The 14,572-nt window shown below is 53.5% G+C and overlaps 2 protein-coding genes across 2 annotated transcripts; both read right to left on the bottom strand.

Annotated features, from left to right (window-relative positions):
- Positions 1-1,960: 1,960 nt before the first annotated feature.
- Positions 1,961-7,121, bottom strand: CALHM2 (calcium homeostasis modulator family member 2). Its single transcript, XM_040606206.1, has 3 exons — positions 6,857-7,121; positions 4,006-4,954; positions 1,961-3,922 (listed from the first exon to the last, which is right to left on the bottom strand). Exons 2-3 carry the CDS (start codon positions 4,546-4,548, stop codon positions 3,506-3,508), a joined length of 960 nt encoding a protein of 319 aa, XP_040462140.1. The 5' UTR covers positions 4,549-4,954; positions 6,857-7,121; the 3' UTR covers positions 1,961-3,505.
- A 3,151-nt stretch (positions 7,122-10,272) lies between these two features.
- CALHM1 (calcium homeostasis modulator 1) lies at positions 10,273-12,724 on the bottom strand. Its single transcript, XM_040606641.1, has 2 exons — positions 12,176-12,724; positions 10,273-10,740 (listed from the first exon to the last, which is right to left on the bottom strand). Exons 1-2 carry the CDS (start codon positions 12,722-12,724, stop codon positions 10,273-10,275), a joined length of 1,017 nt encoding a protein of 338 aa, XP_040462575.1.
- Positions 12,725-14,572: the final 1,848 nt, after the last annotated feature.

Genomic DNA, 14,572 nt, shown 5'->3' with positions numbered 1-14,572 from the left:
CTTATGATCCATATTCTTGTAACTCTCCAGTAAGATGTGGATGTGATCATCCACGTGTTTTACAGATGAAGAACTGAAGGCAAGGGGACAAATGGGGTGTGCAAACAAGTGTGATTATCCAATATAGACACTAGTGAGCGGGTGCCCAGCTTTGAAATACCGACTTCAAGAGTCTTGTAGGTACTCTGAACTCAAAACCAGAGCTTTGCAGGACCCAGCTCTTCTGCCTCTGTGAATGCCCAGTGTTGGCAAGGCTGAATGATTCAGCATTTAATTAATTCCCAAATCTGTTGGGATCCAGGAACAAGTCATTTTGCTACTTGCCCTGAGGGAGAGCAGGGTACTATAATCTGATTTTACTTAATGTTCTAGAGGAGGAGGGTGCTTGCAACATCCAGTAACAGCTGCTGCTTTTTTTAAGACTGCAGCTGCAACGATGGTGGCTTTTTCTTCTGGATTAATTAGTTACATAATAGAATACGTAAATAAGCGTTGCAATGGAAACCAAGATCCCTTTGAGGTATTGTTTCTTCTTGACTGCTGGGGCTATTATAGTCTGTATAGGAGTCAGCAGGGAAAATGAAAGGCTTGTGTGTAATTTTCCACACTGGAGGAGCCTGGTTTGAACCCATCCTGATACTGGGAAGTGTGCCCTAACTGGCAACCTGTAGGATGTTCTGCGATGGGGTTGTTTTCGGTCTCTGGAGGAAAAGCAGAGAGTGTGCTTGCAGCCTGTGCGATCTGGCATGCCGAGAAGATGGGCAGCTCCATTTCCCTCTTGGCATTTTGTTGATAAGACTAACCTGCTTGCTTTTGCTGGTGAGTAAAGCCACATGGCTTAAGGTCCTCCACCTCAGCATCCTTATTGGAGGAGGATGAGTGACAGGGACTGCTGATGGGCTACAAGGCCCCGAAGCCCTGGCTTGTCTTAGCAGGGCTGTGCTCAGGGTGGCAGACAAGGTGGTGGTGGTGCTGGTGGGAGTATCCCCGCAGTTGCAAACAGGTGTTGCTCCGCTCCTCGCTGTCTGTCTGCTCAGACATGCCTCTCCATAGGGAGAGAGAACAGACAAGCTGCACAAGCCCCTAGCCCATCCCAGCACATGTGAAGTGGCTGGAGTTAATGGAAGGGAGGCAAACAGAGTAAAAGATAGTTTGTGCTCATGGTTTATTCTTGGGATAAACAAATCCATTCCGAAGTATTAAGTGTCTTGCCCATTTCCTTCAAAGGAGGGAAGGGGAGGAGGTGAAGGTGATTCAAAAGAATCTACCAAGGAAGAAAGCGAGGGAAGTAAAGGAAGTAAGAGGAACACTGCCTTGTTTCAGCAAGTCACCTTGCATCTGCTGTTCTGTGTGTGAGGGTGGCATACATGTCTGCATGTTCACACTTGAGGGCCAGCGAGAAGAAATGCAAATGAACTCTTTCATCTCAAGTTAATGCAATTTCATTTAACTTGCATGTGATCATTCCTGCAGATTAGTTGACAGCGAGGCTGGGAGCTAAGCCTTCCCACAAATGCAAGGCAAATCTGTAGAGGAGCTGAACAAGGATCCTGGGATGCCTCGCCCATGAAGTGGTGTTCCAGCCTCTTTATGCAAGGGAATACCCTCCAGCTCACTCTTGCAAGGGGAAGTATTTGTAAAAAGGTCTCTATATATGTTTTCTATCATTTGCTACAGTTGTGTATCCTGATGTACAAGACTTGTGCTACTCACTGCAGGAATAACTAAAAATACAAGAACAACTAAAAAGCAGTGTTATTAAAATTGTAATATGTGGTAATACTTAAAGACTTCACATTCTGGGTCATCTGGATAGGAGAGGATCTGAATGTTTAATAGAAAGAAAAGATAAGTTCCCAGTCCTTGAGTTCAAAGGGAATGTAAAATTATGCCTTTTCTTTGCGGCCCCCCCCCCCAAAAAAAAAAACAAACCCAAAACCCAACCCAACTCAGCAGGCAATGAAAAATAACTCTTATTTAATAATTAATTTCAGTTCTCTTTGTATGCAAGCCCCTCTGAGTCCTGTGAGTTTGAGTCATTTTTTGAGCAACCTAAGGCTTTTTGGTAAACAGCAAAGTGTAAAAAGAAGTTGGACCTATAAAGAAACAGTACAAGTAGGAAAAACAAACTTCATTGTCCTGCCGGCTCTTGAAACGGTGTTGGGTATGTAGGGCTGGCCCTTGGGAGAAATGGGACCGTGCAGTGCCAGAAGAGCAGCCTTGAAGCCATAGTCAGTGTTATGGTGAGGGCAGTAATTTTGCACCTTTCTGGCTTTGCTTTCTCAGAGTCTGGCCACATCCATAAAAGAGACATTCTGCTGCCGGGACCATTTAAGTCAGTGGAAAGAGTTTCAGTGGTAGAAGGGTAAGGAGAGGGGTGCTCCCCCATGCTGTTCCTGCTGTCCCTTGTCACGCCAGGGTTCCAGTACCAGTGCAGCAGATGGGTGCATGTAATGTGGTCTTTTGGCTGGCAACTTTCTTGCCCCCTTTCCCTCGAAGAAAGATGCTCCGTTAATACAGCTAACTAAATACAATGGCGTAGTATATACACTAAATACATATATGTGTATATATACAGACGTACAGAACTAATTCTGTTTGAAACCTTGCTGCAACTCACAACGCAGACAAGCAAGACTCTCATGCGACTGTTGATGAGAAACGCAGTGAGCTGCAGACAGCGGTATGGCTCACTGCGGGTGCTGCTTCCTCCAAAGCTTTCACTGAGCCACCTCACCTGAAAGCTATTCTGCTGATGGTGCCACCTTCTGGGTTTATAAACCCACAGCTGCAGCCGTTTGGGTTCATTAGAAATTGCCAGGCACTTCAGTAAGATCAAAGGGAGTTTGGTGTCCTACCAAAATTCCAACTTGGTAATTAGAGTGTCTTTCTGAATACTGGGAATATTGGTGATTCCTCCTGCCTTAGTCTTTCAGTTATTCAGTATGCTGCTGTATTAATGACTCATTCCTTCCCGGGTGCTATTGCATCCCCCTTGCCACAGGAATTTACCCACTACTTCCCTCTTTTTCCCTGTGCTGTAGTCTGTAAAGTGCTGCGGGACCTGCCTGCATAACAGGCACCGCACAACTGCGTAAGAAAACACTGATGTCAGTAAGACAGGTAGGTGTGTGGGGTGGCTGGGGCCAGCCCTGCCGTGGAAGAGACTAGTGGGACTGCAGGAGTCATGGTTAGAAAGGCCATGTCCACCTCTTGCTGTCTGAGGCTTCTGCTGGTGTACGGGCAGCCCAGAGGCAAGGTATGCATCTGCTCCTTGGTCCCCTTGTGTCTCTGGGAGCAGCAACGAGATGGTCGTCTCTGAGGGAGGGCTTCCCCAGCTCAGTTATTGCTTATCAGTCTCTGCCTTGAGGCTGTTGATCCCTTTTTACCTGCTGAAAGAAGTAATCCCGCTGGGAGGAATATTCCCAGTGAATCCCTGAGCTGCACACTGGTACCGGTAGGCCTGCCGGGTGGTCTGCAGAACTGCTGTCAGTGCCCATCTGTCTTAGGAAGCCAGAAAGAGCATTTCGTGGCCTTCTGGGCTTGGCCCATTCCCTTCCACCCCTTTGGCCCACTTGTGGAGCCGGCTGTAGAGGGGGAAGCCCTTGTTTTCCCGGTAGATGTAGACACCTGTGATGGCGTTCCACTGGGGGCTTGGCTGGACTCCCTCCACTGGGAACTCCTGCACCAGCTCCTTCTCCTCCTTGTCCAGCGCCACGAAGCCAAAGAAGTGCTTCACGTTCTTGGCTGCCAGGATCCTGGAATGGACCTCAGCCGTGCGTCGGAAGAGCTTGTCCTCGTTGGAGCGGTACTGGGCCCAGTAAGCCTCCTGCCGGTAGCTCAGTGGCGAGCAGCAGTGCTTCAGGCACTTTGTGAGGAAAACCAGGACCGCAACGATGCCGATGAGCAGCCAGCCGAAGAGCTGAGAGAGAAGAGAGAGGCTGCGTTAGGACACAGCAAGGTGGCCTTACCCACTCTGCCTGGCTTTCTTCCTGGCGTGCCTACCTGGGACTCGTATCTCAGCCTCCGTGTCACCTCATCCCTGAACTTGGTGAGGTTTGCCGGCACGTCTTTACAGGGGAACCTGGCCAGCACCTCAGCCCCGTACTCGGCCGGGAACTTGTCCAGGGAGGACGGCTTGACGAACTCGCTGAGGGCGCAGATGTAAGCCTCCCCGCGCAGCAGCGAGATGACTGACCAGGTGACGGGCGCCACGGCTGCCCGGCCCATGATGGAGCCGAAGAGGAGGAAGGTGGCAGCAGCAGAGAAGTTCTTGATACCACGCTTGTGGCACTCGGCCACCAGGTTCCAGGTGTGGTTGTTCCAGATAACACCGATGAGGAAGAGGGCCAGGGCCGGGACGCCAATGGCAGCCAGCCCGTAGATATAGTTGCGGGCAGGGGAGCAGGGGCAGTTGAAGGCAACGACCGAGAAGAGCTCCTCACTCCCCACCGTGCCCAGGGCCACCAAACCGTTGAAGATCATCACATCTTTGCTCTTGAAGAACAAGGAGAGGAAGCGGAAGTTCTCGGCGATGAGGGCGGCCATCTTGTCCCGGGTCCGTGCTGGCCCACCTCCCCGCACTGAGGGACACAACGAGGGGGGACGGAATGGCCTTGGCCCAGCTGGCGTGCAAGGGGCTGAGCCAGGAACACGGCACCTTCACTACTGTCTACTGTCCCTTCCTCCCACCCAGTGTCCCAGCCTCTGGAGCTTGTTGCTGGTACCAGGGATACTTCAAAAGCGGCCGAAGAGGGATTCAGCCTAAGCAGTGTGTGAAACCTCAGTCATTGCTTCCCACTAAGCGTCTCTACAGCAGATTGCCGACGGGACAGCTGCTTCTGCCCTTGTCATCTGCACGTTTGTCGTCTTTCCTTCTCTTTTGTTTTAGTCACCTCCCCGCAGAGGTGATTACTCTCAGCGTCGCCACCAGACACTTGAAGATCTCCCAAGCCTGCAACGAAGGAGGACGCTGTGTTACTGGGAAAACTGGACCAGAGCACTGGCACTAGGATGTGTCCCCAGCGCTGACGCTGACTCACACTAGCCCAGGCAAAAGTGGCACGTGCGTGCTGGTGCCGCGCTGCCTTGAAGGTGCTGTGTGTGGCTTTTACCTCCCTCTTTAGACCTGATGAGTTAATATTTAGTAATCGGCAAAGGTATGTGAAGGAGGCAGCAAGAGGCGCTGTGAGATGGCCCAGCCGGTTTGGGGGCAGAGATGCAGCATGGGAGGACCAGGCAGGAGCAGCCACTGCTGACGGGGGTCAGGGGCTGTTCCTACAAGCAAGAGAAGTTACTTTCTGGGAAAGCAAGAGCTTATCTTGATGACCCAGGATACAAACACCGAATGCTGATAGAGCAGGGTCAGCAATTACGTAGGAGTTGTGCTAGGATTAGGTGTGGCAGGATGATCTCCCACGGTTGGTTGACATAACCGTACTTGCTGTCCTGGCCTGCAGTCCTGGCTCAGCCTTGCTACTGCTGGCCTGAAACTCAGCCCCTCGACCTGCACACCTCAGTGCCAGAGATACACTTCACTGCTTTTTGATTGTGCAGCTTTCCCCAGCCCCTTCCCCCAGTACAACACTGGTTAAACTGAGATACCCGCCCCACTGACAGAGCTGGGTTGTGTCGACTGCAGGCACTCAGGACCAAGCAGGGGAAAGTGTGTGCCCCGATTTTTTGAAGGACAGGGAAATAATCGGGGAGGGTATCCATGCTCTCTGCAGTGATGCCCATTCCCCCATGCCACTTGCAGCCTGTGTTTAAATTCTTAGCTGACTTTCCATCTGCATCCCCACAGGGTTTCATCTCAGGAAGCCCCAAGCACCTTGCTAGCTCTGGGAACCCTCACCCACGTGACGAAACCTGCTGGCCTCAGAGGAACCACTGTCACTGAGGTTTGCTGGAGACAGGAAGGACCCAGGCACCCAACTAACCATCTCTGGTAGCTTGCACGGTGCTGCCAGCATTGGCACACATCTGGGGCTCCCAGGGGGCCCTGACCCACGGCAGGGCTGCCCCAACATCTGCCCTGAAGCCAGCATCTCCCAGCTGGCTTGCATGGAGCAAGGCTTCTCTGATCCAGCCCCAGCTGCAGGGAAAGGGCTGCAGGGACAGTGATGCAGAAGACACAAAGGCACCTTAATCCTATGGTCTCTTGTATGACACTTGCTCACGCACTGTGCTTTAAATCACTACTGTGCTCCAGCCCATCTGCTGCCCCACCAAACCCTGCTTTACCCACTTCCTCTGTGGGGCAGTGGAGGGAACACGGGCAGAAATTTGGCCTCGGTTCCCTGTTGTGCCTAACCTATGGCAATACCTTTAAAGTCACACTGTGATATGGCTGAGTTCAAATACAAGCAGCTCTTAATGTCTTCCTGCATCTTCCCAGTTTTCCATATGCAAAACTCCCTCGCAAAGGAGACAGACCAGCTGAAACCTGCCGCCATGTGACGGGGAGCGGGGCCTCCATCGCCAGCTGCTGCGCTTTGTGATACAGCACGGTTGCAGCCACACACTAAACCCGCAAACTTGTTCTGGTGCATGGGATTCAAAACCCTGTTATTAGTTACCAGCAAACAGCCCTGATAAACAAGGCCCTTCCACCTTCCTGACAGCGCCCGGCAACTGGCAAAGCAAAAATAAGAGGAGCTGGCAAAGGGGAGCATGCCACTGCGGGGGGAGGTGGGTACCCTTCCTCTGCTGGGTGGTTATGGTGCCTGTCTGGGAGGGAGAGGGTTGGGTAGCAGGGGAGGGGAAAAGCTGTTTGCAGCAGATGGTTTTTGAGCAGCCTCTGTTAAAGCCTTGCCCTGAAACATGCATGAAAACAAGAAAAAATGAAGTCACTTACTTGAAAAGTTGTTGAAAGCAGTTCTGGAGCCTTCTCGGTGCCTTGTGTGGTTTGTGCTCGGACTCTGGCTGTGGGGGCTCCCGGCCGTGTGCGGGGCTGTGTAAGGGCTGAGGCCTGATAGGCAAAGTGAAAGCTGATGCAAACAGCCTGAAGAGTTTGGCAGCTTCCTTTTCCAGCCTGCGACGTGCTCTCTGCTTTTGGGAGGACGGAGGAGGGTGTTCTTGGGCCCTGTGCTTGGGTGGGGCGAAGTGCAGGCGCTTGCCTTCTGCTGGGTGCAAGGCTGAGGTTGTGCCTTTAAAAAGAAAAAAAAAATGGGGAGGAAAGGCTGAGTATGAGTCACTGGAAAAAACACATCGGCCTTTTTCAGACCCTCGATGCAGCTGTGCAAAGGCTGGCTGGGACGGCCCGGGTGTGCCTGGAGGATGGGAGCGATGGGGTGCCTCGCTGGGGTGCCAAGGGGAAATGCCGGAGCCCCCCAGCCTGGGGGGTGGAGGCAGGTCCCGTGGTCCCCAGGAGATGCGGTTGTGCTAGTGGGACCCAGCTCAACCGAGGGTGGTACCTAAGCTGTGCAGGAGCCCGGAGCAACCCTAAGCAGGCGGGGACAGCATGGGAAAAGCCTTTGGTCCCACGTGAAGGGGCAGAAACTTCTGCCTTTGTGCACAGGAGCCGGCTCAGCCAGCAGGGAAGACGCCAGCCTGGCTGGGTTTTCGGGAGAAGCAGGAACTTGCCATCAGGAGCCCTGTGGGGCGGCCAGGTTTACTTCCCACCGCCCAGGACCGAGCAGTGGTGCTGCTGCAGGGGGCAGTGGGGGCCGAGCGGGGCTGGAGGAGCCACGTGTGCTGGGCTGGGCACAGCTCGTGATTTGGCGAGCTCGGTGCGTTCCTGCTCGGCTTAGCTTTTCCACTCGCTGCTTCCTCTGCAGAGCGATGCCTGCGAGGCAGCCGAGGATGCCTCACTTTCTCCCTGGGTCGCTCCTCTCTGCCATCTGTTTCTTGGCTCCAGCTCCTGCCCAGCCTGTTTGTAGAGGCTGGAGGCCCCCATCCTCCTTCCCCAGCCTCCTCGTTGCCATATCCCCGGGGTTAAATTCAGCCCTCCCCAGAGGATGTCTTCAGCACAAGAAAATCTTCAGCAACACCCACGTTCCCCTGTCCCTGGAGCAAAGCTAGGCTCAGCCCAGTGCCGGCAGTTCTGCCAGGATTTTTGGACCTAGTCCTCCTGCTCATCCCCAGATCTGGGGTCCCCGGGTGGGTCTTTGCAGCTCCCAGGTGTCTGGGTGCTGTGCACCCCTTGGCACTCCCACACCTCCATGCCTGCCTGGGGCTGACTCCCCTCCCACTCGGTGCCTGCCAGCTTGGCTGGGGGCCCTGGGGCTTGCTCCATGCTCAGGGTGCTGCTGCTGGCCAGTCTCAGCACCAGGGCTGCAGCCTAGCTGAAATCCCAGCAGCTGTGTCGGGGTCCCTAGTGAAGGGTCTCCTCCTGAAGGCGATGAACGATGTCCCCAAAATCCAGCAGAGAGAGGACAGCCTGCCTGCTTTATGGGGACTCTGCAACTGCTGAAGTTGCTGCGTGGGGGCAGAGCTCTGATCCTAAGAAACTAAATTAAAAGTCCCAAAGCTTCTCTTTCTAAATGCATGCTATTTTTTTTGGTATCTTACTGGCTCTGCTGTGGAGCCCGCCAGCTCTGCACGCTGCTCGCCACTGCGGGGACTCTGAGCGTGCCTTTCTGGGTGAGCCACTAACAGTGCTGAACTGCAAATAATAGGAGAGGAAACCACCTTTATCTTTTAATCTCCTTTGCTTTGTAAATCAGGTTTTGTGCCTATTAATTTCTGGGCAGGTGCCTTAATTAAAGTTTGGGGTGTGAAGATGAACAATAAATCTGTGTCACGCTCCTTTCTCCTGGGAGTCAGCCAGATTGAGCGTGCCCTTGACTACAGGCTTGCTAAGGCTCTCTTACAGCAGCCAGGAGAATTTCCTTGTCATTTTGGTCCTTTGTTCTCCTCTCCCCACAGCCTCTGTGGAGTTACACACTGATAATTAAGGTTTATGCAAATGACAGTCACCTCAGTTACCAGCCAGTCGTAATAAGTTGGTTTGAACAAGAACGCGGCAGAAGAAATGTCAAGGGGATAAGCATTTCAAAAGGGGTAAAACTCATCTCTCAGAAGGGGTTTTCCTTCTGTGTGTTGGTATTAAAGTCAGGGGCACTGGGGAACTGTCTTCAGGTCTGCGATTTCCATAGTCACCTGGAGGGCCTGCATCCCGTCATCCTCAGTTTCTATGGAAATGGGCAGTGTGCGGTTGGTGTTGCCTCCCTGGTTTCTCCTCTGACTCGCTCACTGCTGACGGCTGCACGCCAGCAAAACGCACAAACTCGCATGGACTCAGCACCCTGGGCTTGGCCCAGGCCCCCCCCCAGTCCTGTTCATGGCATTCAAACAAACAAACAAACGCCAACAGCTTTTGTAAGTAGCTTTTATAAATTCTTGTGCGCGAGCACAGAGCTTGAACAGTAAGTCTGAATTATTTATTTGGCTCTTTAAACAAACACCCAGGTGGGTTTTTAACATCAGTCTTTGTGCCAGGGAGGAATCCAGGTAAATTGCAAGAACAAATCATCCTGCAGCAAATTTGTGGCAGGGGATTGGCCTGGCCCCCACCCTCCGTCCTGCTGAATGACAGCTGCTCTCTGTGCCTAGACACTCCCTTCGAGGAGCATCTCTGTGGGATATTTGTTCTGTGGGATGTTGAATAGTACCTGTGGCAACAACTACTCCATTCCCACCATGTGTAATGCAATACAGATTGTCCCTTTAATAGCTCATTGCCTGAGTCAAATTTATTTTAAAGCTTTTCTTGGCCTGGAAGCTGTGTGTGTCCATGGTGATGTAGTATGTGGAGGGGTAATGGGAAGACTTCTGGGGTTTCACAGCTTGGCATGAGAAAGGGGTACGCCCAGCTTGTTTCCCCACCAGGGGATTTTTAATACTGCCTAAACGAACATGCGCTGCCCAGTGCTGAGCACATGGTAAAAGAAAGGAAGTTTTGCACACCTGGTAGTGTCTGCTGTGGCAACTGCCCCAACACAAACCTGCTGCTTAGTGGTGTGGGACACACGGTATGTCTGTCCGGCTGCCACATCGTGCCCATCAGCATCCCCAGGGCTCATCCATCACAACCCTGAGTAGCTGTCCTGCTCGGCACAAAACTTGTTGCCTGAATTACCGGTGCTGTAGGACTGGGATATGAGAGCAGATGGGATTGCACCGGCACCGCCGAGCCCTTTGAGCGCATGTCCACCCGCAGCCCCTGTGGTGCTGGCTCCCGCCTCTGCCTGGCTCGGATGCCTGCCTGTCCGTCCTCTCTGCAGCCCCTCTCCCAAATGTGCATCTCTGCCTCTGCACAGCCCTGTCCCCTCACACGCAGCTGTAGTAGGCAGCCACCTCCCTGTGGGGCAGAGGGGGGTGCACAGCGGGCTGCCCTTCCTCTGCCCAGCCGCTGCCGCTGGGGAGGGCGGGCGGGTGGAGGTGCAGCGGGGGCTTGCATCTGTGCCAGCTCTTCAGGGCCATGTTCATGGTGCCCCGGTCGGTGATGCCCAAGAGCTTCTCCGTGGCTTCCCCTGCACCTGCAGGGTCTTTCCTGGGCAGGTGGCAGTGAGCAGCCACCAGGTCTGTGCTTACGCCCTCGAAGAACTGCTGGATGCAGACCTTGGCAAAGCTCCTGGCGTGCTCCGTACATGTCTCATCAAACAGCTTGCGCTCGATGTCGATGTAGTGGGACCAGTACCTGCTCTTCAGGAAGGCAGCTTGGGTGAAGCAGGGCCGGAGGGATCTGACCAAGAAAGCCAGCATAGTCATCAGCAGCACAAAGCACCAGCCCAGAGCCTGCAGAGACGAGGGGGGAACCGGACCTGTCACAGGTAGGCAGAGCACATGCCCGGCATTTCCCACCATCCGGCAGGAGCCCCCCAGGCTGCAAACAAGCCTTGCTCCACTGCGGGCTGTTTGACGCTGGGCTGCGTTTACATTGCAAAGCTGAATGAGGAGACCTTACGTGCCATGCCAGTACATCTGTGCTGAAATTCTGTTTGATGCACCCACCCAGGCAGCACCTCTCCCCTTCTTGCCTTGCACAGATTCAGCAGGCAGTGACCATAAATAACACCAAACCGAATCCTGCACCCAGCCCTCAGTCCTGCCTCTGGTACGACCGCACCTGGGTCTAGAGTAGTCTGTGCCCTTTGAATTGCAGCTTAACGTCGTTCCAGATACTCCCCAGGTTTATGCAGCTGTCTAACCCTTTTCCTGAGCCGTTAGACCTAGTAACATCTACTGTGGGTGATCAGTGGTGACAGGTTCCCCTGTTGATGGGGTTTGACAGGAAGGGTGAGATGAGGGCAGAGCCAGGACTGGTCTGTCTTGTTCTTCGTTGGTTTCAGCTCAGGCTGCTGCCAGGCTGTGCAAGCAGAGCTCTTGAGGGTGAGCCCCCCTGTAAATGCAGCCCCCTAAAAGACCACCTGGGAGGGGGGTACCTAAGTGGCCCCTCTTGTTTTGCAGTTCCCAGCGCTTCCCAGCAGCCTGGTAATTGGGGTCTACCCAGGAAAATCTGCTTTGTGTCTTTGGAGAAGTCCCTGTGCCTCCGTTTCTCTTCAACTGGGGTTAATAATACTCGTCTGCCCTAAGGAAGTCAGGGAGAGGAGCTGCTTTTAAACAGCAGTCCATGAGTGACCAGAGTGGGTCAGGCCATCCTGTATCCGACATGGCCAGAAGAAGAGAACTTGAGAGGAATTAAGCACAGGACAAGTGGTTAGTGGCACTTCTTCATTTGTGGTTCCCTGGGATGGTTACTAAATACACTGGCTTTTTCCACGCATGCAGCAGAGGCAAGTGGCATAGATAATTATCTGCCTATTGCTTGCACATGTTATAATAAGCAGCAAGAGCAACCATGGGGAACTAGTGGGTTATGGGAGAAAGTGACAACCCGCCAGGCACCGAGTAACATCCGTGTCATCCCCTTCTGAACTTGCTCTAAATAAACCTCTGCATATAGCTTGGCCATGTATCTCTGCCCTGCAGCCCTAGGCTTCCCAGGCAGGAGCAGGGACCGAATTATCAGGACAACCTACAGCTTCAGTCTCTGCACCACACTGGAGGCAAAACTCCCTGGAGCTCAGTCTGAACCCCTTTGTACCCCTGAAAAATCACCAGTCTCTCCTCCTGCAGCTTAATTTCTACAAGGAGATTCTCCCAAAGGAAGAGCTAAGGCTGGCAGTGCTGAACTCTAAACCATTAGCAAGGCACAGCCATGATGCCTCACCTGTGAGATGCAGCGCAGGTACCTGACGGCCACTTCATTGGCGATGAGCTCCTGTCCATTGTAGATCTCCTTGCAGGGGATGCGGGCAAGGACGCGCTTCATCTCCCCTTGGGAGAGGCCGGTGTGGCTGGCATTGCCCAAGGTCTCCACAGGCACCGAGGTGCAGAAGGCACAGGTGATGCACTTGCCATCCAGCAGCGTCACTGAGACCCAGACAGCCGGGGCGATCATGGCCCGCTGCGCCATGGAGCAGAACATGTAGCGCAGGACAGATGGGTCCTTCCCTCGCTGGCCCTGGGGCCGCCTCCACTCCTCTGCCAGCATGGAGATGTTGTTGTTCAGCACGAAGCCCAGCAGGAACAAGATGAAGGGGGGCACTAGGAGGATGCCCAGCCCGTAGGCCATGTTGTAGTGTGGCAGGCAGGGGCAGTTGAAATCAAAGGCTGAGTACATCTGGGTGCTCGCAAGTGCCATGATCCCACAGATGCCATTCATGAAGGACTCCTGGTTGGACTGGAGGAACTGGAAGATCATCCGAAACTTGTCCATCTTCCTTTGATGTGACTCCTTCTCCCACCGGGGTCTAAGCTTTGACCTTGGTTTACTTCATTCTCTCAGCCCCACTCTTCAAAGGCGGGCATCAGCAAGTCTCTGTGCAGTTCACTGATTCATTCATGCGCTCTTACAGCCCCAACATTTATAGCAGAAAATAATAAAAAAATATTTCTGCTGATTTTGCCACTTGCAAAACTTCAGAGTTTGCTTCCAGCTGCTCTTCTTTGGGTCTGTGAGACCTGGGTTGTTTCTGTTTTGCTAAACCTGGCTTTGTTCTTCTCCGCATCCCCATTTCTGCAGTCTTCCAGCCACTGACCCCCTTGGCTGGAAGGTGCAGGTGCTACCATCACTGTGCCCTCCCCAGGGTAATCTGCCCTGGGCAGAAAGAGGAGTTGGCTGGTCGCCCTCTGTGAACCTGTTTGCAAATGCAGGAGGTGGGAGCTCCTCCCAGGGCCCAATGGGATGCCCCACCTCTTCGGTGCAGGGACACACAGAAGTGAGGTGCTGGAGCTTCCCCCCCTCCCTCCGCGTACTCATCACCCCAGCAGCATCTAATGCAAGCACCTCTCAGGTCTGCCAGCCCCTCCTCTGTACCTGCTTCACTGGGAAATGCCTTTTCTGGTTTAGTCTGCAGAAGGACGAGAAAAGGAAAGGGAGGAAGGAGGGATAAAGCTCTCAGAGCTCTGGGATGTAATACAGCTACTGTCTGTTAGTGGCTCCCCTCTGTCCTGCGAACATCCATGTTTCAGCCAGACTTACAAGGTGACGCCTTTAGCTTTGATTTTTACAGCCCTGTGCCTTCAGGGATTGCTAAAATATCCTTCAAACCCTGGCTCGCATGGGCTGGTAACATCGAGAGGCACATAGTGCTTTTCTGGCTTTGGGGCTGGAGAAAAATAGGCACAGATTTCTCCCTGAGATTTCTTCTGTTCACCCACTTCCAACGAGCATTTCTGAAGGGCTGGCTGCTCTGAATGGCAGCGATAGAGGCTGAACAATTTTCTTGCAGCTGCCTCTTGTGGGTATAATCCCAGCCCCTTGATAAATCTGGGTTGTGCAGGAATATCGGTAATACAAGGAGGATGTGTAAATCCTGCCAGTGACCTCCTTGGCCCAAGGGCAGCCGTTATCCCCCAAGGGACGGTGTTTCCTACCAGCACCAGATCACCTGCAGGCACCGAGGGCGCAGAACCCTTCCTGTCCATCAGGCCAGCGGGTACCAGCAGCCCTGGAGGGCTGAGGGTGCAGTGGAGCTGTGGCTTCTTTGAAGATCACTCGAAACCTGCCAGGAAGGGCAGAGCAAGGACTAGACGAGCCAGCAACGTGCATCCCTTTAGCAGGAGGAGCTGAGGCTGGGATTTGGCTGTATGCCTTGAACTGAGGCTAAAGGTGTCTAAGGGCATGTTTGCCACGGAACCAGTGACGGTGCAGGGAGGACTGAGCTAGCCGGGTGCTGGGCTGGCTGGGCTGTACAGCACAGCATTGCTGACAGTTTAGCCATGCCGCTTTACGTGGGCTTATTAATTCAGCAGCAGAACCAGGCGATCTGGACCCAAGCAAACCTGAATACCTGCATTGCCCTGCCTGCTCTTAGTGCACCAGGAGCAGCCTGGGCAGAGCCAGCTCAGGTCTGTGGTGGACATGTCCCACGTGCTGACACTGGGGTGCAAAGCTTCCCCACCACTTCCATCCCTCTCCTCTTCACCAGGGCATGGCTCAGTTCAGCTTGTTGCTGTCAGCTCTGCAGACCCGGGGGCTTTCTGGTGCAGAGGTCCTGTGTACATTTGCTGGCACAGAGCAGGCCAGACGGACTCCTCCCCAGTTTGCCAGAACCAAGACAAA

Source organism: Falco naumanni, chromosome 9 (genome assembly GCF_017639655.2).
Source record: "Falco naumanni isolate bFalNau1 chromosome 9, bFalNau1.pat, whole genome shotgun sequence".
In the NCBI taxonomy this organism is placed as follows: domain Eukaryota; kingdom Metazoa; phylum Chordata; class Aves; order Falconiformes; family Falconidae; genus Falco; species Falco naumanni.
Note: the sequence above shows the minus strand (reverse complement) of the source record. Positions and strands in the feature narration are given on the sequence as shown.